The sequence below is a fragment of the Enoplosus armatus genome, chromosome 13 (assembly GCF_043641665.1).
Source record: "Enoplosus armatus isolate fEnoArm2 chromosome 13, fEnoArm2.hap1, whole genome shotgun sequence".
Classification (NCBI taxonomy): domain Eukaryota; kingdom Metazoa; phylum Chordata; class Actinopteri; order Centrarchiformes; family Enoplosidae; genus Enoplosus; species Enoplosus armatus.
The window spans coordinates 4,115,351-4,141,793 of NC_092192.1; the positions used below are offsets into that span (position 1 = coordinate 4,115,351).

Sequence of the window (26,443 nt, forward strand, 5' to 3'; positions counted from 1 at the left end):
AACAAGAACAAAGCAAGATACAGTAGACGATGTTTAAGAAATGGAGGGTATTGCTCAAATTGTGTTATGTTCCTTTTTTTGTATCCCAGTTAAGTTATGTGCAAGTATTTTCCATGAATTTCCTTCATCGTGCCTTTGTCATAGGTTGCACAGGGTGGAAATGACCAGGACGAGGTGGAAAATGTCACTGAAAAAAAAAAAAAAACGGAAAAAACCCGACACAAGCGAGTGGAACAAGGAAGCGATTATCAGCCGCTTTGAGAACAGAAGGAGAAAAGTTATGCATCCATTTGTTTTCTATTTACCTGGAAAGAGAAGTTGCAGATGAAAAGTGCTTTAGAAGACGACAAACCTTTTTGGTTGAGCTAATACAGACGGTCATATCTACAGTAGAAACAAGACACAGACAGACTTCCACTCCCTCCGTCCAGAGTCACACTTTTAGTTATTTACATTTCTTTTTTTAGTAGTGTTCTTCTTCTTCTTCATTATTCTATCCATGTTCCACGACTCTTAATGTACACAAAAGGCTCCTCGTGCCTTGTCTGTCCTTGTCCCTCCAAACTCTTCCTCTGTGGTTATGGGGGAGAAGGAAGGGTCAGATCAATAATGTTATTGGGCCAGTGATAAGAGAAAGAGGGGAATGAAACTGAAGGCAGTTTTCATTCAGTGGCATCATGTGTCTGGAAGCTGGTTGATGTCAGTCAAGTTGGTGTCATTGAGGATGACTTTGATTCGATCCAAGGAGTCTGCCTGTCGTATTCGCTCCAACTGTACCTGCAGACATGGACGAACAATTATTGATTAGTTTAAACAGCTTAATTCATTTTACATTTAAATAAATCGCATTTCTGTTTCTCCAACTTTTACAGTTCCAGTTTGATTTACTCTCTACAGTTTTATTACTGTACAGCCTCCTTAATTCTAGGTCGCTTTTTTATTATCATGTGCTCACAGCAGTGAGTGTCCTGAAGATTTATTTTTCCCTGGGTTTTGCCTCTCAGGCTACTGTTCTAGTGCAGCCTGAGAGGCGGGGGGCATTTAATCTTCATTTTTATTTACAGTTACGGTGGCCCTGAAAGGTCAACGCACTGCAACAACACATGCAAATAGACAAAACACAAGCAAATTAAGATAACATCTTCACCAAACTGACAACACAAGCGCAGCATTTAGAAAACACGCTGCTAAGTGAGAAAACACAACCAAGTACAGAAATACTGGGGGGGGGGTTTATTCCACGCATTTTTCTTCCTTGTCAAAACATGGCGCCTACATTACCCACAATGCAACCCAACCGCTGATAGTTCAGTCGGAGATTCAGGTCTGATAAGCTCATTTTTTTTCTAACTCCACACCCACAGATTGTTTTCATTTTCACGCTTTCAGTGTTGTAGTCTTCAGATCTAACTGACGCTGAGCCAAGTGATATTTATAGGCGATTTATCTGACTTGACACATGCAGTAGTACTCCCTGAGACACGTAAACAGACTTTGATTTGTTTAAAAATCTGTCAGGTTCCTCCTTAAATACTGGACAGAATGTGCACACAGCTACCTTTCTGCTGTATTTTTCTTCACCACGAAGAGTTTGAGATATATTAAATACAATAGCACGAGTTAATACTGTTGCCATAGTCACAAAAGAAACATATCCAAAGTCCACATGCTGTAACAAATTAACTGTGTGGATGTGGTGTGAGGAGACCTTCAGGGAACAACGTTCAGCCTGGACTCTCTGTGTCAAGAATAATCCTGCTTCCTGAAAGTTAAGTGTTTATTCCAGTTCAGTAACACTTCTTGACCTTCCGATGGTGCAGCTATTTGGACGTGCTGCTGTAACAACGTCAGCGAAGTCAAACAACAGCTTCTTTTTTCTCTAGTTGGCGACAGACCAGAGGAAATGAGCTGTCAGACGATATGTCATCTGCAGAGGGCACGAATATCATTTAACTTTACACAAAGTCTCATCGAGTTACTCTCATATTTGATGAAATATATCTTTAAAAAGGCCAAAAAGCTTCAAGTAAGGTCAAGTAAAAAGGTTTTTATTGGTCTAATTTTCAAATCAATGGAAATTAAACAAAATACATAATCCACAGCTATTTTGATAATCTATTAATCGTTTTAGACGTGTTTTAACATTCTCTGGTTCAAGGTACTCCAATGTGAGTATTTGCTGCTTTTCACTGTTTTATACCATCGAAAACTGAATGTATTTGATTTTTAAACTGTTGGTCAAACAAAATAAGACATCTGAAGACCATTTTTCACATTTGTTTGACATTTTATACACTAAACAATCTCTGTGATCGGAGAGATTAATCGGAGATCAATCAATAGTGAAAATAATCATTAGTTGCAGCTCTACAATGATACATGACAACATGGCTAGACTGAAAAATGTTTACACGTGTGCGTTTAACACTACTAAACTACATTTCACACTTAAATGTATCTTGACTGTTACTTTGCTTTAGTGGGAAAAATGGTCAAATATAAATCATTGACCCTGTTGTTTTACTCTAAAAGCTTTTATTCAGTATTGACTGAATATTAAAGTTATAACCAGGATAATCTTCTACAGATACACATTAAAGGATGAGGCCAGCAGTATTCTATATATATTCTTACTGTCAACAAATCACATGAAAAGACCAAAACCAACAATGAAGCCTATTTGCCTATATATCTTTAAAAAACAGGTAATGAATATATAGTTTCATTTTAAAAAAAGGCTCAGTCATTTAGTAAAACAGCTGTAGGTTTCATCAAACAAACAGGAGTAAATAGTGCATTTGTTGGGGACTATTTTCGGCTGTGGATTAATCCACATTTGGTGCTCCAGTGAGTTTTTCTGGCAGCAGGATGGTGTGTGTGGGACACAATAAACTAGTGTGTGTGTTCACGGTAATGAAGGAACACGTCACCCAGTGATGAACAGTGTGGCTCATTGATGTGTTTTTAATGGCACACGGGAACAAGATACATCAGGCAACAAAGACACAACTCGTTAGTTGGATCAATTCATTTTTTTTTTGTCTTTTTATGGGATTTGTTGACATTAAGAAAATGATCCTTTAACAATTTTGTCTTTTTAAATGTAACACTGTCCATACATGGTGAACTCCTGCTTACCTGAAGGGTCTGAGAAAGTTTGACAAAGTCCTTCTGAACCTGCTCGCTGACATCCAGCTCTGTTTGCAGCCGCTGAGCTTTGTCTCTCTCATCAAAGGCCTGACTCTCTAGTGCAATCTGTAGTGAACAAACACAGGATTCAATCAGAAAGGCTAAATGGAGCCAATAAATTGCAATAAGAAACCTTCAACGTTACAGAAGAAATGAAATAAATATTTAACACATGAAACACATTTAGTGAATAATTCAAAATGGTGTCGACTTCATTACTGGCTGAATGAACACTTCACAGCCGCTAACAAATGACTCTGGAATTTAAAATATTTAAATACAGATTCTCATCATGCTCAACTTCCTCTAACATACTACCTCTTTTATCTTTTATGAAAGGAAATATTTTATAATGCACTGCTTACAATATTCATTGAAGCATTCTTTATAAATTCTTGTTGTCATAGTTAATAAAGTGCAGTGGAGGATCTGCTGAAACATGAGCTGCTTGGTGGATTTGATGTTTATATTCCGTTAAATCCTCACTAGAAAAGAGTTCCGTCCTAAGATATATAACAGTATCTGTTACACTCTGATATTATTGGTCACATTAATCAGAGAAAGATTTTGAGTTTAGTTTGGGAGGTCTACAGCTAAATGTGTCTGGAGATGGACCTTTGCAGTGGTGAGCTCTTTGAGCTGCTGCTCCAGGCTGATCCTCAGGCCCTGGATGCTCTCCAGTGTCTCAGTCTTCTCTGCTAGACTGCTCTGCAACTACATAAACAACAGGGTTAATATATATCAGTAGTACACAAAGGCAGGTAATACATTCCACCAAATAGGGATTAACTAATCTGCAGGATCCGGAGAGATTAAGATACTTTTTAAAGTCTTTATGTGCAGGATTCGAAATAATGTCTGACTCTGCCGCCCCCCAGTGGTCGTACAAAAAAACACTGGCAGATTCTTAATATTAAGAGAGCATTAGTCGACTTGGGGGTAGCCAAACAAGCTGACAACAGAACATGTGACAATTTGTAAAATTGTTATGTTAAACGTGTTAGCTAACAGTTGCTTTAGCTGCTAACTGCTCCACTATGTTCACCAGCTAGTGGCTAATTTTGTTTAGCTGCTTTTTACTATATAGTGCACTAAATTAACTGTCCACCATTTTATTTAAGTGTCTGAATTCTGAATCTGAAAGTGTGAAATTTAAGATCTATCGCAAACATTTTTGTAATGCCACGACAAAATTAGCGTCGACAGCATGTAAACCTGTCTGCGAACAATCCCGCAATGAGTCACGTTTTAGAGGTGAAAATTACAGTTGTGATACTGTCAGCAATGACATAAAACAATGATTGACAAGTGTCTGAAATGTCAATTTACTACTTACTGTACAGTAAACTACTGAGTGTCTGTTACACAGGAAGTAGTGAATGAGTGAACGAGGGATTGATGTTTGATGTTGGGCGGATAGCAGGTAGCGTACAACAACCCTGATGAGAGCGCGGAGACCGAACCAAAACAGTGAAACGGTGGGCCATAAAACCAAAACAATAGGCTAAAAGAAGCTAAACTGCTTAGCAGAGCAGAGTCGGGCGATTCATCACTACGAGCAACTCCTTACACACTACATGTAATAATTTGGCCCATTGTTGATATAAAAATATTTAAAAATCACAAAAAATCTGAATTGGAAGCCAATAACTTGATCTCTTTGCCTTTTGACAAAATGAGAGGCATGTACATTAGAGAAAGTGTCCTCACTGAGGTGTAATACACAGAGTACGTACCTGTTCCTTCTCCGCTTTTATTCGCTCCAGCTCCGTCTTCAGGCTGGAGAAAGACGCTGTGGGAAGGAGATATCATTAGAGGATCATACTGTACATCTGAACCTCAAAGACCAGATACGCTCTCTGAAAGTATTACGTGGTTTCTAGAAAATAATTTGTCAACTCATGAATAATACAACAAAGCTGCACCTTTATCTAAAAGACCATCTGTGTGTGTTTGGCTCGTGTGAAACAGACAGGAAGAGATCTACACAACAAACCATAAAAGCTAATAGGCTGACTGAGCCAGCGTTGGACTAAAACACAAACACTAACAAACATGAAACACTCCCACATTTAATGGATATATTGATTTTTTGGGCGCTCGGCTCATTGGTTACTTGGTCACAGAGAAGAGAACTGATACCAAAGTCCTCTCTGAGTCTCCAGTAGATCTGTCAGGTGTGAATTAAATGTTTTAAGATCCAAAATGAAGATTAAATTTATAATAATCCACCCGTGGGACGTTTTTCATTGTTTGTAAATTAAAAACAAGCAAGAAAACATAAGTTCTGCAAAAGTTCCAATTTACTCTCAAAAAGAACTGTCTATTTTTTTTTTTGCATTAAACTAGAGCTGAAATAATTAGTCAATTAATAAATGAGTTGATCGACAAGATTCATTGCTAACAATTTTGATAAGAAATATATGTTACATAAAAATTGCAAATATTCTGCGGTCCCTGCTTCTAAAAGGTGAAAAGGTTCTGATTTCCCATATTTTACATTACCCTTAATTTAAATAATAATACTATTGAATATCTTTCAGTTTTGGACAAAGTTTCGAAGTTAAATTTATTATTTCTGAAGATCTCTTTAACACCACATAGAATGCAAATTAATACCTGTTTCGTGATCATACCAGCTTAAGTATGAAAGTATGACAGGAAAGCAGCAGTATATAACAATAATTCTTGATATTAAAATCAAATGAATGCCACCTGAACCCAGATCAGTGGCATAAAATTAATGGATGGATTAACCAATTAAAAATGACTAATTAAGTTAAGTTAGTTTGAGGCCTTCTTCAGAATACTTTTAACATCTGCAGAAACCTTGGACCTCGTCACCTCTCAGAACTTGTGATTTTTAATTTCTTTTTTTGACATTTCATGAGCTAAACGACTCATTGATTAAAATACCTGAATCAGCTTAATCGAAGTGTTAGCTGCAGCACTAGTTTAAACGTCATGTTAATGTAACACCATACAGAACCATTAACCAAAAACAGAGAGGACTTGGACACAGGCTCCTTCGAGATGACCAGAAAGCTAAAGCTCCAAACAAGTGCGCATAGTCCTTTCAGTAACAACACATTTATAAGGTTTAAGGCTGTGACTGCACACATAGTGTTTTACTAAGCTGCCCAACAGTCTTACTTATCGACTTATCGAATATCTGTGGGACAGGACAACATTCAGTATTTATTAAAGCACATTTTAGCCGTTCCAAGAAAAAGTGTGAGGGAAAGCGGGATGTTGTAGGCTTCACTATAGTTATTAGTCTGACAGCTACGCCATTAACACACACACACACACACAAGCAGTTAGAGTGAGCTCGTTCAAAGTGTTGGTCGTACCTTCCAAGATGTCTGAATGACAGTGATCAATTGAGAAGAAACAGAAGCAGAAACAGAAGAGAATGTAAAAAAAAAAAAAAAATGTCCAGAAAATGAAAAACATGTATGCTGGAAACATCCCCACAGAAGTTTAGAGTTTGTTTGCTGAAGTTTGGCTAAAAATGATCAGTTAGTTATCTACCGTACAGCTGATCAATGGCTAGTTTGATTGAGTCTCACCTATCTCCTCCTTACAGCCCTCGATCTCCAGCTGCAGAGTGTCCTCCAGGTTTTCCTTCAGACACTGCTCCGCCTGGATCTGCTCCTTCAGGAACAGAATCTCAGCCTTCAGCTTCTCCTCCATGTGATCGGCAGACGTCCGTAACGCCACCAGGTCCTCGCGCAGCAGCAACACCAGGCCATGTAGCTCCTGAAGAAGAACGAAACCACATTACAGGCACCAATATGTAGCACAACTTGGTGAAGATAAAGCACAAAGCAAAAGGACATTAATATAAGAGGAGACTTTCTTCCTTCAAATGTCTGGTGAGAATGAAGCAGGATATTGTGACATTGTATACTGATGATATACACCTCTATACCTCTAGGGTGAAAACATTCAAACTAAAATAAAGATCTATTACACTATAGTAAAGTATTCAACATCGCACCATAGAATATATCTGCATTTGTGCTGTATCTTATTGTCTATATTTAATCCAGTCAGTTGACATTAAATGGTAACATCAATATGTTGCTCATCAGGAGCAAACTTGTCTTAATTATAAACAGTTGAGACCAATGAGGATTAGAAACTGTTGTGTTTTGGCCTCTTATAAACCTTCAAACTCGTGGATCTGTTACTCAAACCGGCCGTCTCTTCAAAAACAACCCCTTGCGCTGTTTTCGGTTTAAACACCCACTTACACATCACGAAATCAAAATGGGTTGCACCACACTAAAACTTAGTGGTAACCTAATAACTGTCAGGTGTAACTGTTGTGTAGTTAATTGTAAACTGGGGACATTTTAAATTACATTTCACAAAAAACACATTAAATTACAAAATGTTATACCAATTCACACTTCACACTAAACGACCAAACAAGGGTGGTTAAGTTGTGCAATCAGATGTTGAATACTAATAATTCTAAATCACAAATGTCTCCATGTTTGCATGAATAAATTTATCACTTGGCCCCTTAAACCGTTTATATAGGTTATATTGCAGCTATAGTGACTTCCTGTTTACACTGTTGCCTGTTTTTACTAGCTAAGACGTTCCTTAAGTTTTAACCCTATTTAGTGAATCACTAGTTTGAAACAAATTAGTTGTAACTAATAAAACTGAAATGACTTTACACCCAAATGTAGTAATGGATAATAAGAATATCTGGTGCAACCCAATCCAGACCTTATTCAAATTCTAGTGGACATCTTTCTATACTAAGAAAAATTTAAATAGAAATAGAGAGATACTGTATCGGCTCTCCCTCGTATTTACATGGTTTTGTTATCTTGATGCAGTAAATACAGATTTATATGTTATGTGAGCAGCTTGTTTAACCACCAACCAGTTGAAAATGTCAGTGGATCGTTGGTGCTACTCCACCTCCACTAAAGCACAAGCCCACTCTGCAAGATAGAGAATAATTCAGCGAGAGGCTAAGAGTAACAGTGTGGGAAGAGATGAGTTGTGTGTTTGATGGAGGAGAACACACAGTTGTAAAAAAAGATTGAAGTATTCTCACCTTGTCAGAAAGCTCAAAATGAGCAGTGATGCCATTAATCACTGAAAATGAGCTTGTGGAGTCACAAAGGCGGCGCCACCACCGAAGCAATTAGCTTCTGACCGCTACACTGCAGGGATAATCTTTCTATAATTTGGTGTCAGTTCCTCCACTCTCTGTGTGGCATGCATGGGGACACCACTGCTCATGCTGTGACAGTTTTTAAATTGAGTGCAGACTCAGCAGGCTGTTTTGTGACCAATGAAGCGACGTCCCAGAAGCATCTCCTCATCTGAGCCCCAATTACACGAATGCAATTTGAGCGTGGAAGTCCATTCTTGACCTCTGGGATCAGTATGTGTGACTAAATAACCTCAACTCTAGACCTCTTAATGCTCCCTTTCAACATTGCTTGACAGCTTTCAGGTGTCCCATTCACTGAAGAAGACCATGAGATGCTGTAATAGTTACAAGTTACTTTGTATTTTTAAAACGAGCCCTGCGACTGACGCTGATGTTGAGTTTGAAAGATGTGATCTGGGCCTCACGTACTTGCACAGTATTGGGCATCTGGAAGTCCTCTTGCTGCTGTAGTTCTACGTGCAGCCTGTGTTTTCCCTGCAGGCTCTCGTTGTCTCTCTGCAGTCGGCTCAGTTCATCTGCCACCTGCTCCCTCGACTTCACCAGCACCGCCTGAAACAAACAGACAAAATAAATCACTCCATCTCATCGTGTGTCGGCTAGTCTGTCATATGGAAGCAGCACCACTTCAACACATGGTAAGGAGTGACTCACTGGCCAGCGTCTAACTTTTCGAGCCACGCTCCGTCTGATTCTCCCTGCAGAGCTATCATTTTTTCAACATTACGACTGAATTAATGACAGTATTAAGTCCCATATTTCTTTAGATCAAAGCCGCAGGCAGCAAAAGGAATGTCTCATTGCTCTGGCAGACAAGTTTGTTTGCAAAGACTTTAAAGACGTGTGTGCTATGACACAGCTTGCAGCTGCACATTCATTATTGAGAATGTTTCTGTGTCACGTACTTCTTCCTGGGTTTTTTTCCCCCTCACAATTTGGACGACAATCTGCTACAATCTGCTACAACAAGTAAGCACACTTACATAACTTAGTAATGCATATGGCAGTTTTTGCAGTTTCTGAACATTTCTGTTGTGGTGGACGAGCAACGTTTGCACATATTTATCTTCATTTTTAAGAGTGAGAAATCCTGTAGCCAAGAGCTCCATCGACTCAGCAAATATTTGTGGTAGAGATGTTACGTAACAGTTCCATTTTACTTATAGAAAAATGTCTAAAACTGACTATGAATTTACTTAGGCGATTAATGGATTAGTGGACTGAGACAGTGGACTTGTCGCTAAAGCCTGATGTCAAAACAAAAAACTGACATGCTTATTTGAAGGGCTATTTGAAGTCTTGCAGCAGCATTAGAAGGAACTAGAGATCCAAACACAGAAGAATATGCTGCTCACCATCTGTTCCTGTGTGTTCCTCTTAGCGTCACTGAAGGCCTGTTGTAGTGTGCTGAGCAGCGTTTCTGACTCCTGGACTCTTTGCAGGAGGGCGGACACCTACAACACAGAGACAACATCGCTAAGCCTTCAAAAGGTCTTTAAACATACAATACAATATACATGCTGAATATATATGCATAAAATAAAATAAAAATGTAGAGTTCATGCTTGTGCGTACACACTCATGTTACACCATACACCGTCATGTTCACAAAATGCTGCTTCAGCTTTTTTTGTGAAGAGACGTTAAGTCATTTAGTTTGTTTGGATGTTAGAAGAGGTTAAACAACAATCTCCTTATATTCGTTTTGTTGGAGTACATAAAAGTACAACCGACCAGCTGATTACCATCAAGTAGATATCATTACTACAGCTTAGGATCTACTCTGTAGCACTAATCAGCAGTTGCGGGGACAGCTGACCATCCTGGTTTCAAACGGCTTCAGACATTATACTGGACCACAGTGTTTGTACCAGTTGTGACCAGTGCCACAACTGTGACATCTGTCTAAAATGAAACTGGAGTTTGTGAACTGACAAAAGGAGTTCTCACACTTTTAAAAAGTCTGTGGTCAATGTGACAGGGCCTCTAATGCGTTGCCATTACTGTTATCAAATCATATATACACTTTCTTGAAGTGTTTCATTTTTAAATGATTATTAATGTACAACTGTGTTTTACTATATTGTCATTCATTATCTGTTTATACACCATCCTCCACCTATGGGTTCTCACAGGAGGAGTTATGGCTGTTGACAAATAAACACTTGTTTACAGCTACATTATAGTGTGTTATAATCTGTACATTATCTATAGATGCACTATTTATAGATGCTAAACAGGCGGGTTAATGAAAAGACTTGACATTTCTGCCTTGTCCATAAGCTGTCACACTGTGTAGGTTTTAGAAAACACCTTCCCACACTTGACTCTATTTTCACGATCAAAAGGTGTGAAAAGTGCATTCAAGCGAGCAGAGAGTATGGCCAGTTTTGAGAGATTTGCTTAGCTGAAGGCCTGTGGTGCAGACACTCCAGGTGTTAAAACGGCTGAAACCTGGAGGGACACTGGAGAAACGATCTGAGTCAACGCTCCTTGAATTTGTGAAGAGGGCTGTGTTCAAGCTCTTCAAGATAAATTCACAGTCCTGAACATATTAACAGTCCAGCAGCCACCATTTTCCCATGAATAATGCATGATGATCTACACAATAACCACACATGTCGTTATAAAACACTACAGTAGTACAACAAACAACGTGAAAGCAAAAACAATTTAACTGGTCTAGTGTTTGCAAATTTCTATTAATGACATTCTGCAAAAAACAAATTATCACGGTTACATTCAATTGTTGCTTGTGGTCACAGCAGTGTGAACTTTTTTATTCTGCTGTACCACATCCTGCTCATCATCGCACCCACAGGTCTCCTGAATAAAAACATGTGATGCTTCTAGTTTTGTCAGAACTTTTGGAAAGAGGATGAGTCATGCAGTTGTTGCCCTGGTAACCTGCTGTTGTTGGATAAGGAGAGAGGACTGATGAGTATGGCGGTATACAGGAGTCTATGACGTCGCATTAGGGCTTATTATTGTAGGTATATATAAAAAAACATTACAGAGGCGGGGGGGGGGGGGGGGGTATTCAGAGACGATGTCATCGTCCATCGCGATGCTTCAACTGTGGACATCGTCATATACCAATTCGGTCCAAACCAGTGCAGATGAGGAAACCTCACTGTCCTGGTTTGCTGGTGCAAAGACGCACCTGCATATAAGATAGTGCCTATTTTCTAGCACACTTGGAAACAGGAAGTCAACACCTTCACTGCTTTTAAAAACATTATAGATGTTCTCTCCCTTCCACCGACTCACTGCACTAGATCTCGGCACATCGCCTGCAAAAACGTATTCAGACGTAACAGACATGATGAACAACAGCCAAGCAGGAACCAGGTTTCATTACCAAGAAACTTTGTGTTTAACTAACACGCTAAACGTGAGGGACTGTAACAACATTAATACTTGATTATTTCTTTGATCACATACAGAAAATATGAGTGAGTTCTGTTTCTCAGAGGTTTTCAAACAGAACGGACCCCCTGGGGAGGTGTGGGAGAGTTGAGGGGGCGTGAGGGGAGACAAATAAGGTAAAGATACTGCATAAGGTGAAAAGGGAACAGCGGGAAGTTAATTTTTAATGTTTGGCCTGCTGATTTTGCCCACTTAGATTTAGTGTGACTTAAACTTTACATTATCTCCACTGTCTATCACAAATAAATGTCCATAAATCCGCTTGGACATAATAGAAAAAAAAAAAAAAGACACTTCTCATTACTCAGAAACTGCCTGAGAATCGTCACGTTTTTAAGATTTCTTTAGTATCATGGGCACAATGCAAATGGGAACTGCTAATAGCTAATTCAGCTTTTAATGGTGCCAATTTGACAAAATGTAAACAAATATAGGTTAAAAACATGGGGCTCAAGCTGTAGCCCACAGCCTAACTCAATGAATCTATGGAGACAACATTATACTTACTGTTTACATCCCCCAAAGCATTATGGGAACTTAAAACAGTCCCACAAAGTTCATGGGACATTTCACACACTGAGACAAGAATAAACACATACTGTAGAAATCAGTTCAAACAACAAACCAAACGGTCTCATTTTCCTCTAGCCATTATTCTATCAAATTTATAATTACTTTATAATGAAGTAACAAGACAGAAATGCCTTCATGAAAAGAGAGCAGGCTTTAAACCTTTCACTGTCAAATCAAGCCCTAAACCAAATATCTGAAGGCAACAGAGTCAACATAATCAATACACGTTAATAACTTTACTGAGTCCAAACCTTAGCAGCGGTTTCTTCGTTGCCTAATTTGACCGAATCTTCCAAATTCTGTTTCTCCGTCATCGTCCTCTCCAGCTGATCATTGGCCTGACGTAGCATCACCTGCAGCTTCTTCACCTAGAAGACAGCGTGACGGAGAATCCCTCCGATGAACATTGTTGACAAACATTCTTTTAGTAAAAAGGTGATAAAGTCACAGCGAAGACACAAACCTGATCTCGTGTCTCAGCCTCTTGTCCTTGGATGGCCTGCAGCTGCTTCTCGTAGTTGGAGCACATATCACAACGCCGGCCAAGCTTCCTGCCTGCATTTTTCACCTGATGACACAACAACAACAACAACAACAACACCATGAAACACTTAATAAAAACGATTTGATAACGTAATGCCTAACGCCTAATATAATGGAATATTTGAGTTTACAACACTTCTAAAAGAACTAAAAGAGCAGTTTTCTAACTGAAAACAACCTATGAAAAAGATTAACCATGAATGAAATGCAATGTCCGTAAATTGGAGCTTAAATCGTCGTTATTGCGGTTATCTTTTTAATCTAATTGTCATGCTAGAACAGCAGTTCACAGTTCAGTTGCGTGGCAAAATATGTTTTAGTTTCGGCGAATGAAGCGTACAAAATCTTAAATGTAGCACGTTGAGTGCAGAAGACCGTCCTAACTTTATGCTCCTGATCCTCAAACTACCGAAATAACACGCAGGAATGGCTGCATGTGATGGATGTTTCTTCCCGGCTACTGCACACAGCAATAACCTCAGATAAACCCTTTAAAGTGGCCGTACACTTCCATAGAGGATATGCTGAAAAACAGGATCCAATGATTCTGTATGGTTGGAATTTTTTTCTTCCACCTCAAAGATAGTCTTCTTTGTTGGTCTTAACAGACTGTAACAAATATGGAAAACAATAAATGACATTCAATGGTTAATTATCAGCAGTTCTGTTATAAAAATCAACCTTCGCTTCATCAAATCCTGGGAGTCTCAGGAAGAGCGTGATATATTCCTGAGAATAATTTAAAAATCAGCCATCAACTCTACCTGGTATTGTAAATTTAATGTCCTGTCATAACCACTAAATTGTTGGGACTATATTTAACTACAACACTGTGTTCAAAGTATTAAAACTTCTCTGTGAAGCACCTCTTGCTGCAGCAGGTTCCACTCGCTGTCGCTGACCAGCCTGTAGCCTGCAGGCGGTAAGTATGCGGTGTCGGGGGCGTGAGAGATGCTGGACAGCAGCGACGCCGTCTCCTCCTGCTCAGGTGTCATGGCTTTAATGGCCTTCTCCTGGTCTTTAGTCAGCAGGAAATGACTCGCTGTCAGCTTGATGGAGCTGATGGATGAAGTTTCACCAAAACTACTGTCTGTCACCCCGCAGTCGGCCCCCACCAAGGGCCCAAAGTCCGACTCGTCCAGGTGGCTGGCCGACTTGGCCTTGTGGTTGTGGCCGCCGAGGCCCTGCTGGACAGACAGCGAGGAGCCGAGGCTGTCTGTTGACTGAACTCTCCGCAGGTTGTCCTTGTAAGGGTCCATGGGGCCCCCGGCCACCACATCTGTATCTAAGGAGTGCATGGAGCCGTGGGCGCTGTGGTTTGCATGGGGCTAAAAGAAAAAGAGCAAATAAGTGTCCTGAGAAATTTGTAAATAAGGTGTCAGAAAAGTGGGATATTTTTCAGGCTGGGCATCTTGTATGTTCTGTTAACTAATACTACATGTTTTAATGGTACGTTGTGGAGTTTTGACCAGTAGGAGCAGTTGTTTCATGAGTGGATACGCATTTTGTTTGTCTCATGAACACGTACAAGGACGCCAATGTGCCAAGAAACACAGCAATACGGCAACAAAAGCAGGAAAGAAGAAGACGACGGCATGCAATCAACCATGGATGTCACAATACACGTTTTAAAATAAAATCGGCTTTGAAAATGTTATGATGAAGGAAATACAATCAACACACTTGCTAGACCTCCAGGATTCATATACCAAATAAAATAATGTCGGGGGCGACAAATTTATTTCTTCTTCTTTCCTGCTTTTGAGAAATTTGTAAATAAGGTGTCAGAAAAGTGGGATATTTTTCAGGCTGGGCATCTTGTATGTTCTGTTAACTAATACTACATGTTTTAATGGTACGTTGTGGAGTTTTGACCAGTAGGAGCAGTTGTTTCATGAGTGGATACGCATTTTGTTTGTCTCATGAACACGTACAAGGACGCCAATGTGCCAAGAAACACAGCAATACGGCAACAAAAGCAGGAAAGAAGAAGACGACGGCATGCAATCAACCATGGATGTCACAATACACGTTTTAAAATAAAATCGGCTTTGAAAATGTTATGATGAAGGAAATACAATCAACACACTTGCTAGACCTCCAGGATTCATATACCAAATAAAATAATGTCGGGGGCGACAAATTTATTTGGCTTAATCCATACATTGCCTATCTGAATGCAACTCAAAGCCACATAATGATGACATCTTTTACATGTAATAGTGATAATGTGTGAGGCCTTTCTGAGAAGTCCTGGTAAACATAGATTTTACAGATAACGAGATGATGATGAGATAGAATAATTTGTCGAAGATTTGTCAAATTAGACATTTTCTTCAAAAACTTGGAACCCAGCTTCAATTCCCATTGAGCTGTATATAATTCAACGGCAGCAAAAAACATATTTGTATGAAATCCCAGCTACAGTAAACTTTATAAGAATACAAAATAGCATAAGGATTAAATCTTTAAGTTAAAAGTCTCAAACATGTATATTTCAAATCATTTCAAGTTTGTAACACCACGCTGTTACAACTAGAAAAGCAACACACAGGACAAAAGTGACGGTGCCATGTTGCCTGAAGATCACGTTACTCAAAGGGAAAATAATATGACGTAAGACGATAATAGTCTGCTCTGTTCTCTCTGAGGGACGTATCGCATGACAGGATGCTCGTACCTCCTCAACGCTCAGCCCGAGGAACAAATCCTCCAAAGGCTCGGTGTTGTCTCCCGCATCCTCCTCGTGCAGCTCCTTCACTTGGCTCAGCCTCTCTTTCTCATCCTCCTCCTTGGAAGGACAGAAAAAAACAAAACGTTTTAATCATAATTTGTCACATAATTGTTCCATCTACTAAATTTACACCAAGTGGAGAAAAGGGTATAATCTAATTAATACCTTTACAAAGATAACAATGTTCAGTTTTGATGGCTGAGATATTAATTTAAATATATGTTTATTACTGAGGTTGTAGTTTGCAGAGCAGTCCGACTGGACTGCATTATATTGAGCTGTTTCAAATCATTTGCCCATCACATTTAGAAACATAATTCTGCATATTACTCCTTAAATATAAGCTTGTAATTTAAGATTCATTGGAAATACATAACATATTTTACTTGATCTGCAGCTCCAAATAAAGTGAATACAGAATAAGATCCTGCATCAGTCCACATCATCACCCACCCAAACTGTCCTTCAAGTCAGAGGTCATGGGGCCCGGGACCCCCACTAACATGGAATCTTATCCCGCCCCGCTAAAAATATATATATTTTCCACTCCAGGAAATATCAATCAAACTGGTGCTGGTTTATTCATTTTAAGAATGGCGTTTATCCGTTTTTGCAAATTAACTCTTCATATATTTTACATATTTTAACTGTAAATTTCAATTTTATATTTATGACTTTTACACTCCATGTTTTCTTTTCTTTTCCCTTGTTTATTTTGACCGTTATGCACCACAGCACCAAGGAAAATGTGAAAACCTACTTGGCAATAAACCCGCTTCTGATTCTCAACAAAATCCTCTTCCTCAGCATCCGTTTCTGCTCATCCATCCTTCCACCTCACTTCTGGGTGAACTTTCCTTGCTTCCAATCACACAGCAGCTCTTCATATTCATTTTATTATTGCTAAGAAGATTACATGTCTCAGTTGGAAAGACGGAACTAAATTATCTGACTCAATCTGCTGACTGAAAAAACACATTTCCATGAACTGTAAAAGTCTCCGTTTTTATAGTTTCTCCAGTGAAGATCTCTAATCACTCCAGTGTGTTAATAACAGCTCTGTGTGTCTGTGTGTGTGCACCTGGTCTTTCTTCTTCATCTCCTCCACCTGGCGGAGCTGTTCTGACGACAGCACGCTCTCTATCCTCTGCATGTCCCTCATGAGGAGGCGCTGGGACTCCAGGAACTGGTCGTTGGCTCTCTGCCATGTGTGTTTCAGCTGGTTGTGCTGCTGACGCTCCAACTCCAGCTTGTGACACACTGAGACACCAAACAGGGGAGGGGACGGAGAGAGGACAGGTGGAGGTTATGTGCCAGAAACAGTAACACAACACTGCATGTGAATGTGTCTACAGTTTATAAAGGGACCAACTTTCTCACACACACACACACACACACACACACAGTAAGTCTTATTTCACTGTGACTTATCTTTAATCTTTGTGATCTTTGTCACAATCTTTATCACAGCATGTGTCTACAGTATATGGAGCCGGTGTAGACAGCAGCATTAGTTAAAAGGGGAAGTGTTTCTGTCCTGAGTCACGTCTGTAATAACTAAGTACCATCGTGGAGCTCTTTCCGTAGTTTCTCCGCATCTTCCTGCAGGACAGACTTCTGAGTGTTCAACACGGCCACATACATCTCCAGGTCGGTACGACACGACTTCTCAGCCTCCAGAACGTGATTGAGCTCCTTGACCTGTAGAAGAAAATGAAAGACATGCAACTCTGGTTTATTTCCTTTCAAGCTTAAGTTTTCTTTTAGAAACTTCTGTATCAGGAGTGAACTGTTCCTCTGGGGTGAACAGAGGGACCAGAAGCAGTAATATTTGGTATATTGGTAGTAAGCACAACGTTGACATGTTTTCACCTCATAAAGTTGCAGTCTCCTAATTACACACAGAGCAGACACGGAGCAACATTAGCATCTATTTGGAGTCATGTTTTTGGTCACCTGGCAAATGTAAGTCCAATATTCACTCTCCTTTAAGCTCCATTTTTGGTCTCCACCAACTCTTGTGGGAAATATCTGGCTAGCTGCTAAATGCTCCACTTTCTTCACCTGCTAGTCGCTAACTGTGTCTGTCTGTTGTTAAGTGCTGTGTCAGGTAGCGTCAAATGTTTTTATCAGAGCTTTGTATCCGAAAAAAAAGCTTGATGAGAGATCTGAGACTGAGCCAAAACAGTTAAGTTCCGGGACATAAAACCAAAACAATGAGCTGAAATAAGCTGAAGTGAGAACTGGGAGTCTGGTGATAATTCACAAGTGAGCCCTTTCACATTACGCACAGTCATATGATCTAATGTTAAAACAAAAATATTGATTAATGCAGCTTTAAACTATCAGAGTGGATAGTAAAGTAAAACGATACTGCACCAAATCTGTCTTTTGAGTATCAAACAGTCCCCCCTGCAGGCTTGAGAGGTGGCTGTTAAGAATCTGTCTGTGATGACCTTTAATTCAGCTCAGTTATAATAACCCTAACCCAGTGGTGACATTAAAGTATCAAAACATCCATAAAATCTACTCCTCTGTCCATCTATAAGCTCATAGAATAGTAACAGTAATATGGCTAAATGCACTTCATTGTAAGTGACAAAGTCAAACCACAACCAACGCTATCTATGAAAATTGCAACTGGTAAGAGACACTTTTCATGCCTACAACTGGTGAGTGCTTATGACACCAAAACACATTTCACGTTCAGTATAACTTGAATAATTTTGTATTGAAATAACATGCAGACCTTTCATGAGAACACTATATGATAGTGATAGTGCTGCATTGTAATACTCCATAAAACTCCTACAAGCGATACAAAGATCTTTGTACTCAAAGACTTTCACAGGGTTTCTGCACGTTCACCGAGTTACATTTTAAAATACTTTTAAAGACCCCACTGAATTAAATCTAACGCCTGTTTCAAAATGATAACAGCCAAAGCATGAAAGGCATAAAAGAATACAAGTACATGAATTTATTTGACATTTATCACATTTTTGTCAGTACCTCTGAGTCATATATACAATAAATGTCCAATAATATAATTAATGAAATTATCGTATACCTTTTAATTATAAAAAATATATTATTAATTAAAAGTATGTATGTAAACTTTACACAAGGTCAGATCAATGCCAACATAAAGTCAATAAAAGCCTTAATGATTCAGTCATATTTTATAACTAAAACTTAAATACTGTACATGTTCAATATACTAATAACCTAATACATGTACAACGCCACTAAAGACTTTTAAAACCAATAATAACTACCTATAGCAGGCCAGAAGAAGTATTTAAGACTTAATTAATTAATTAATTAATTTCAGACTTCGAATAACTTCTTTTTGAGGATAAATATTTTAATGTTTCTGAAGAAGACTTTTTAAGACGTGCAGATTCCCTGTTTTCAGATCAAATGAAGCATAAAGGAAAAATAATGACTAACAGTGCCTCTTGGTTATACATGAGCTTGTGTATCTTTTGTAAAGGGTACTTTAAGCTCTGAATGTATAAGCAGTAGAAAGGCTTTCCACTTCTAATATAATGAAACATTTGCAAATTCAATTTACTTAGAGAGGGCAGCTGCCCTGCCGGGTCTATATCATGCCTGGTCAACATCATCTTAGCCGCTCATTTTCCCGGCTGCGTCATTGATTTAGTGCCGACTAACCTTAGAGGCCTCCAGCTCCTTCACCCGGTCCTCGGCCGTAGTCAGCTTGGCTTTCAGGGCTGCGATCTCCTGCTCCATGGGCATCACCACTGAACGCAGCTTCTCTGCATCCTCCTGGGCCTTTAAAAAGGGTTTTACACTGACCCATTAAAAATGTATACATGTGTACAGCTACACGTTCTTTTATATGCTATGTCTTTTTACAGCTACAAAAACATGATAAAACATTTACTCTGCAAACACAGAAACAACAAAACAAACAGAAAACAAAGAGAGTTATACTTTAAGTAAAAGTATTATTCAGTCTTTACATGAGAATAATCAGACTGATTCAAAGAGACTAAACTTAAACAGTAACACCCGGCTAAAAAGCAGTGTTTCACTTCCCCCTCTGTTTGAAATGACTGCACCCATCATCACTGATGATGAGTACGGCTGAGAAGTGTGCTTTGTTGCACCTTTAAACACACAACAGTGATGTCACAGTGTCCTGGAGTACACCTATACATCACTGCAGCAAGGTGAGAAGTCAAACCACTGCAGGTCAGTAAAAACAAGATTTTCAAGGGGTGTTAAGTTACTCCTTAAAGACACAGTAAAATAAATTATAATGTGTAATGCTGTGTCCCTGTCTATTAAAAACTCCTTTCTCTTCCTGTAAAACATTTCAAATGTTTTCATGAGTCATCCAGAACAATACATAAATGTAACTCTTCAGTTTCACATCAAAAAGCTCCAGCAGACAAAAGTAAAACTAAATTCCCACATTAGGACAGAAAATGAAGCCTACTTTTTTCATCTCGTCCTCCAGGTTCTCCTCCTCTTGGCCCTCGGTGAGGCGGCGTCTCAGCTCTCCCAGTTCCCTCTCCACTGCCTCCCGGTACTGGTTCCACTGGGCTCGCTCCTGCTCCAGACGCTGGTGGAACTGGACCTCATACTCGCACACTGTTTCTGCGGGATGAGAAAGAGGAAACAAAGGACAAAGATATAACAAATTCATTCAGTCAAGTATCAAATCTGTTTTGTTTTTTGTTAATGAAAAAATGAGGCACTCTCTGTGGTGTGAAATTCTCCTTTTCACTCTTGGGCGCCGTTTTTGTAAATTAATCTGCCCACAAACAACAGGAGAACAGACCTATAAAAGCTCATGATCACGTTGTATTCATCGGCTTGAAACAAGCACTTTACAACAAGTTTGTACAGTTACAAGAATTTGATGAATCCGACTTGAAACTTATACAAGCAAACCTCACAGAAGGAGTTTAGGATAAGAGTAAAAACGTTGGCTTCGTCTTGACACTCTTTTAATACGAGCACTGCTGTTCTGCCTGTTTTTGATGGTTCCTCTAATATTTCATAGCTGTGTCACTGCCACTTTCTTCCTACGCTCAGCCACTTATCTGCTCTCTCCGTGCCATGTCCAATAAAACGTCCGAGTTATCACAAACCTCTCTCTCCTTCTCCCTCCCCCTGTCTCAGTCTCTGCTTTCCTCACTCACCCAAATACAAACCAGCTCCCCCTGTCCACTTGGATTTAGCAGTGCTATGATAAACATGCATGTTAAACAGAGAAACACAACACTGCATATAAACACTTTCTTTTTCACACAAGTACAAATAGTATTCGCCAACTATCGATGGCAGTCAGTCAGTTCACACTTTTCATTGAAGACCAAATCCGCCTCGACTGGCTCTCCGTCTGACAGACTGTGGACCACTTCATTAACAACAGTATCACAGCCAGTGAGAGCACATCAAAATCTGGGTGTAATGAATGTAATTTACAAAAGGAAGTAGATTTTACAGTTCATTTTGAACCGTCTGATTTTGTCCACAACACAGTCACAATATTTGTTGTATTTAATGACATGTTCTTTGTTAATTGATTGATTATGATTAGGAATAGAGGGTTTTCACAAAGAGAAGCTCTGTTTACCTTTCATGATTGCCTGCAGCGAGGCCACCTCCTCCTGCCATTGGCTGCGGACCTGGTCGATGGCTTCCTGCTTGGTGTTTTCCGACACGGTGGCCACCGCTTTGATGGTCTCCATCTCGGACTGGGCCTGAGACAGCTGGGCGTGGACGGAGCTCAGCTCAACCTGGGCGCCCTCCAGCGTCACGGCCTGCCTCTTCAGCTCCTCTGGGGAGGGACAAAATGGATCAATGGTGATATGAATGATGGTAGGGGCAGGAAAGCATGCAAGAACAGAAAGGAGGGGATCCAGGAGAGGGGGGAGAGGAATGCATGGGAGCCAAAAACATGATGAGCGACAGATAAAGGAAGCTGCCTGATGCTAGTGCATCGTGTTATTGCATAGGTTTAGATGTGCATTCAGATAAGGACTTCCTCCCTCACTAAGACCTCATTACCTATCTGAGCTCTCCTGTTAATTATTTATTGAGCAAAGGAAGCTACAGTATGCACAATCTCAGTGAGCTTGCAACATTACGGGATACTTACCTTCCTTGGACAGGTACAGCTCTTTGAACTTGGCTCGCTTCTGGTTGAACTCGGCCTCCAGCTGCTGCTTGAGTTTGATGAACTCGGCCCTCTCCTGCTCCAGAGCGGCCACTCGCTGCTGGAGCACCTCTGGATGATGGAGAAAAAAGTAAAGAACACACAGGACAGTAATTAATTAACTGTTGATTACATATAGTTAAAAACAGAAGCTTCAAATTAAAAGACAATAGCCTGAAAATTGAACATTCATTCACTGTATACGCAATGTATTACCCAAAAAATCAAACAGGTTGGAAATAATAATAAACAAACAGTAAAATAAAATTCAGTGGAAGATAATGGAATGGAATTGGAAAAGCAGAGCACACATTTTAAGATCTAAGCTTGGGCTTACTATTCTGATATTTATAGACCAAACAATTAATGAAGAAAATAATCACCAGATTAATCGATAATGGAAATCATCTTTATTTGCAGCCCTTATGACGATATATCAATACTCTATTTCGGAATCTCATATCATAATATCAATACTGAGACATGAGGTTAGATATCGGTTTTATTTTTCATAATATTGTCATACAGATTAAATGTCGTACTTTGCTGTACTTAAAGGCTACTTTTAAGTAAAGTTATTTTCATGTCATTATCTGAACTTGATAATACACCACTGCTTCCCAAAAGTTTCCGCTTTTGACCCCTTAAAAGACAAAAGCAACTATTAGAGTTAAGTTTGCAGAAAACATAATTTTGTGGTGCAGACTGCTTTCCTCTGCTGTTAATCATCTCACAACCCCTGAGATCTAACTTGAACAGCATCAGACTGTAGTAGCCAAGTTAAATAAACTGCTAGGCCAACATGTCCTCTATTACTGATGGTTTTGTCACCTTGATCTCCCGTCAAACATAAAATACATACTTCTGTGACAAATCTTGACTTTCAGGACCAGTCAAGTGTACGGAAGGCCAGCTAGCAGTCACACAATATCAATTGTAATTATCAATGCATATCGGGTGACTTATTAGTCTTCCCAAAGAAATACTTCACTCTGCATAAAGCATGACTATTTATTCTATGGCAAACTTTTGTTTTTCTTCTATTAATCCAAAGCCTTAACGCCACAGTTTTCCTACATCCGGTGCTGCTTACATCTTATTTATTGCCATTCTTATTCAAAACCAGCAGACGAAGGAGAGAAGATGATATCCTCAAATGCAGAGAGACAAATGGAAACATTTACTAGCACAAGCAGCAGAGCGGTTCAGCACAACTACACCAAGATCATGTGACAGCTCAATAATCTCTAAAGCAGAAATTCCATCACCACATGCTTAACATATATTCACATGGGCTTCTTGGAGGCTTCTGGCATTCAGTATGTTAAGCCCTTACTTTAACTCAAAACGCAGGCATGCTTTACTTATGTGGTTTTAAAGTAATGGCTACCAAAACAAACTGTTGTTGACTTGTCACACTGTCTGTCTTGGTATGAAAAACTAATTCATTCAGTTTAGGAATCCACAAACATACAAGTCATCCACACACAGTCCAACCCATAGAAATCCTCATAGAAACTTGACAGTTATCTAAACAACAACAGTCATACATTTACATGTAGAGTTTAACTAAATCAATTTAGATATAGGGTTTAATAAAAATCAGCAGCTGTCTTAAAAGCAGCTCTTGCTTCCTCCTATAGAGCGTTGATAAACCATCTTCATAAGCTGTATTACACTGTGCCAAAACCATTACAACACACTGCATTTCCAAATATTTATTGAAAAAAAAATCTATAAAATTCTTCATTTCAGTTGTCTTTCTGTATTTAAGTACGAGGTGTCGAGATAAGGGATTGCAGAACATGTAGGGGGGTCAGGTGATTTAGGTTTATCAAGGTTTACGTGGATATATACGTAACATTGATACTATATTGGATGGAGCTCACTCAAATGATCAAATACAGGAATTGTACATGGCATGAATGTTTTGCAACCCAACACTAACAAACAGAGTGCGCTTTCTAATATTTGTAGCCGTCCTGAAAAAGCCACCAGTAAACCACAGACCTAACTTTAGTCCTAATGATGCATATGGAAAGATCTTAACTGCTGTAGCGTTGAACGTATGGCTGGATATTAGACTGCTAAGTGAAATAATAATCCTTATATATACTACAATTGTGCTTACTGCCACCAAAACTCCCATAGCTGCTTATATCAACTATATTTATGGGTACAAATTGTAGCAGTGGCTGATGACTAACCATAAAATGTTATTTGCTAACATCCTACAAGACTAAATGTGCACTCACTTAAAACTACAGCATAGATTCCTTGCAGGACCACAGGATGGTCCTCAGACCCCTGTTTGAGGACCTCCTGCAGGATCAACCTCCTGTATTATGGTCCAGCCCTCGAGTGTCCAGGCCATACACAGCAGATTGTGTTGCACTGATAAGATCCATATGATCCATGTTAAAGACTAACGAGGCTGGGCCAGGCCAGTGCCGACCTTTTGATCAAATTTGTCAGACTAGCTAACGCTGCTAACTAACTAAGCTAGGCTGTAGTACGAGTAGTAAAGAGAAAGCAACGTTAGCTTGGTTACATTAGAGCGCAATAACACATGGCTCCTATTCAGCAATATAAAGCTTTAGTAACTTCCCCCAAATTAGTTCAGGTCGATATACGTAAATGCACCAACTGCGTAGTGTTAAATGTCCAATATAAGCCAGTGACAGCCAGTGACACGTCGCCCTGATGATGCTAACTAGCTAATGTTGTCAAGGATGCAGAGGCCGCTGGCTTCGCTGCTCCCAGCCCTCAACACTCCCACCACAAAACTCCACAAACAGAAGAAATTTACCGTCATGTTGGGACGACAGAGGGGGTCCCGAGGCCTGCTCGGCCATGGTTTCCTGAGGGGGGCTTGAGGTAATTACCAGGGAAGTGGGATAAGCGCTAGGAGTGTCCAAGAAAACAGGCTAACATCACAACTAAGTGTTAAGCTAGCGAGGGTAAAGAGTGCGCTTTCCGGTTAAACTTTCAAAATAAAATCCATATCGTCACCACACGGTGACGCCTGTTTTAGCATAGACCAACGTGTGCCAATTTTAAAACAAACCGCATAACAAAGAACGAAATGTTAATGACCTTTTAGAGTCACTGCTAACTGCTGTATTGCCACGTCCTAATAATATTTCACAATTTACAATTTTGTGCTAATATTTTGAGGGCAAACTGCCTATTTCCTGTAACACTTGTACTAAATTTGGCTACCTTGGATGATTCCGGGGTCACCTTTCAAAATAAGAGCAATTTACACTGAATAGCTTTTTAGAGAAACAGAGAGTATCGAGTTCCACATTCAAATTTAGGCTCTCTATTTTTGACACAGAAACAAATTAATAGAACTAATTAATTGATAGAACTAACTAAAGAGGCAGCTGAACAAGAAAACTCCTTTTTTATCTCACCCCTAAAGACTATTATGGTGGTAGAACCACTAACATAATGTAAGAGGAACTGAAAATATAGAGACTCAACATGAATGTAATGTTCTGTTCCGGCTTTGACATGAACTGTCACAAGACATTGACATCATTGGTTATACAGTCGTTACTATTGGTTTTGACATTTGATGAGTCTCATCTCCCACGAAAGCATCATAGATTAAAAGAACACTGCAAGTCACACTGATGTATACATGTGGTATGCTTATTTAACTGTCCCACACACTCACACACTCACACACATACATGCTGTAGTCATTGGAGCATGGCAGAGAGTAGGGAGGGGATAGTGCAGTCTCAGCCCTCAAGTTTCTTTGGTTAACTAAGAAAATTAGAAACTGCCATGCAAATACAATACATGATGGCTCTTCTCATACCGCGCCATCCGCTTTTATCATCTGTTTACTGAGACCTCCACCCTACTTTAACCCAGCCGTGAAGCTATCAGCTGTTTTCTGAAAGAGGTAAAGTACATTCTGAGTATTTGGAAAGAAGAAGTTGATGTATGATAAAAACAGCATTTTGGAATCATATAGATCCAGGTCTAATTTGCTTATCATACTGTTATTCAAGATAAAATAGAAATTAGAACACTTTTATGTGCTAAAGAAAATCACAATATCCAGCTAGACTTAATTCTGAATCAGCAGTATTTTCGTTTTGCTGTCTTTTTGTTGGAAGTTGGCAGGAAGCTGTTGCAAAGAGAGGATATGGGGCAAACAGATAAACAGAAAGAAGAGCATTTATATCATTCTGTTCATATAGATAAGGGTACATAAGTATGTCTTTCTAGCTGTCATAAACAATTATTTTGAAAACTGTCTTCCCCTTTCAAGTACAGGCACAGGTACCTTAGCTGAGAGCAAAAGTTATCACATTTTTGTGATTGTCGCCGGCGCAGGAGGTGAACTTCTTCACAAAAAACAGTCCATTGAGATTGTCAAGAGGCTTGTTTGATTCTCAGAATGCTAACATGAATATAAAAATAACCTCAGGACTTAGTCAAGGCACAGAAAGGGGAAGTGGTGAATAGTCTTCTTTCCGATCCACAGTGCTGTATACTGAAAAGCAGCAGCTCAGATGTTTTCTGGTTGTGAAGTGTGAGTTTCTGACTTTAATGT

At 39.4% G+C, this 26,443-nt stretch overlaps 1 protein-coding gene across 1 annotated transcript; it reads right to left on the minus strand.

Annotated features, from left to right (window-relative positions):
* On the minus strand, window positions 1–24,722 carry rabep1 (rabaptin, RAB GTPase binding effector protein 1). Its single transcript, XM_070917707.1, has 19 exons — window positions 24,677–24,722; window positions 21,811–21,939; window positions 21,286–21,489; window positions 20,140–20,300; window positions 19,350–19,469; window positions 17,237–17,372; window positions 16,753–16,931; window positions 15,618–15,728; window positions 13,804–14,265; window positions 12,858–12,962; window positions 12,646–12,762; window positions 9,748–9,846; window positions 8,804–8,944; window positions 6,762–6,951; window positions 6,543–6,554; window positions 4,926–4,981; window positions 3,805–3,903; window positions 3,139–3,255; window positions 1–777 (listed from the first exon to the last, which is right to left on the minus strand). The coding sequence occupies exons 1-19, from the start codon at window positions 24,720–24,722 to the stop codon at window positions 676–678; spliced, it is 2,586 nt and encodes an 861-aa protein (XP_070773808.1). The 3' UTR covers window positions 1–675.
* Between the last annotated feature and the right edge of the window lie 1,721 nt (window positions 24,723–26,443).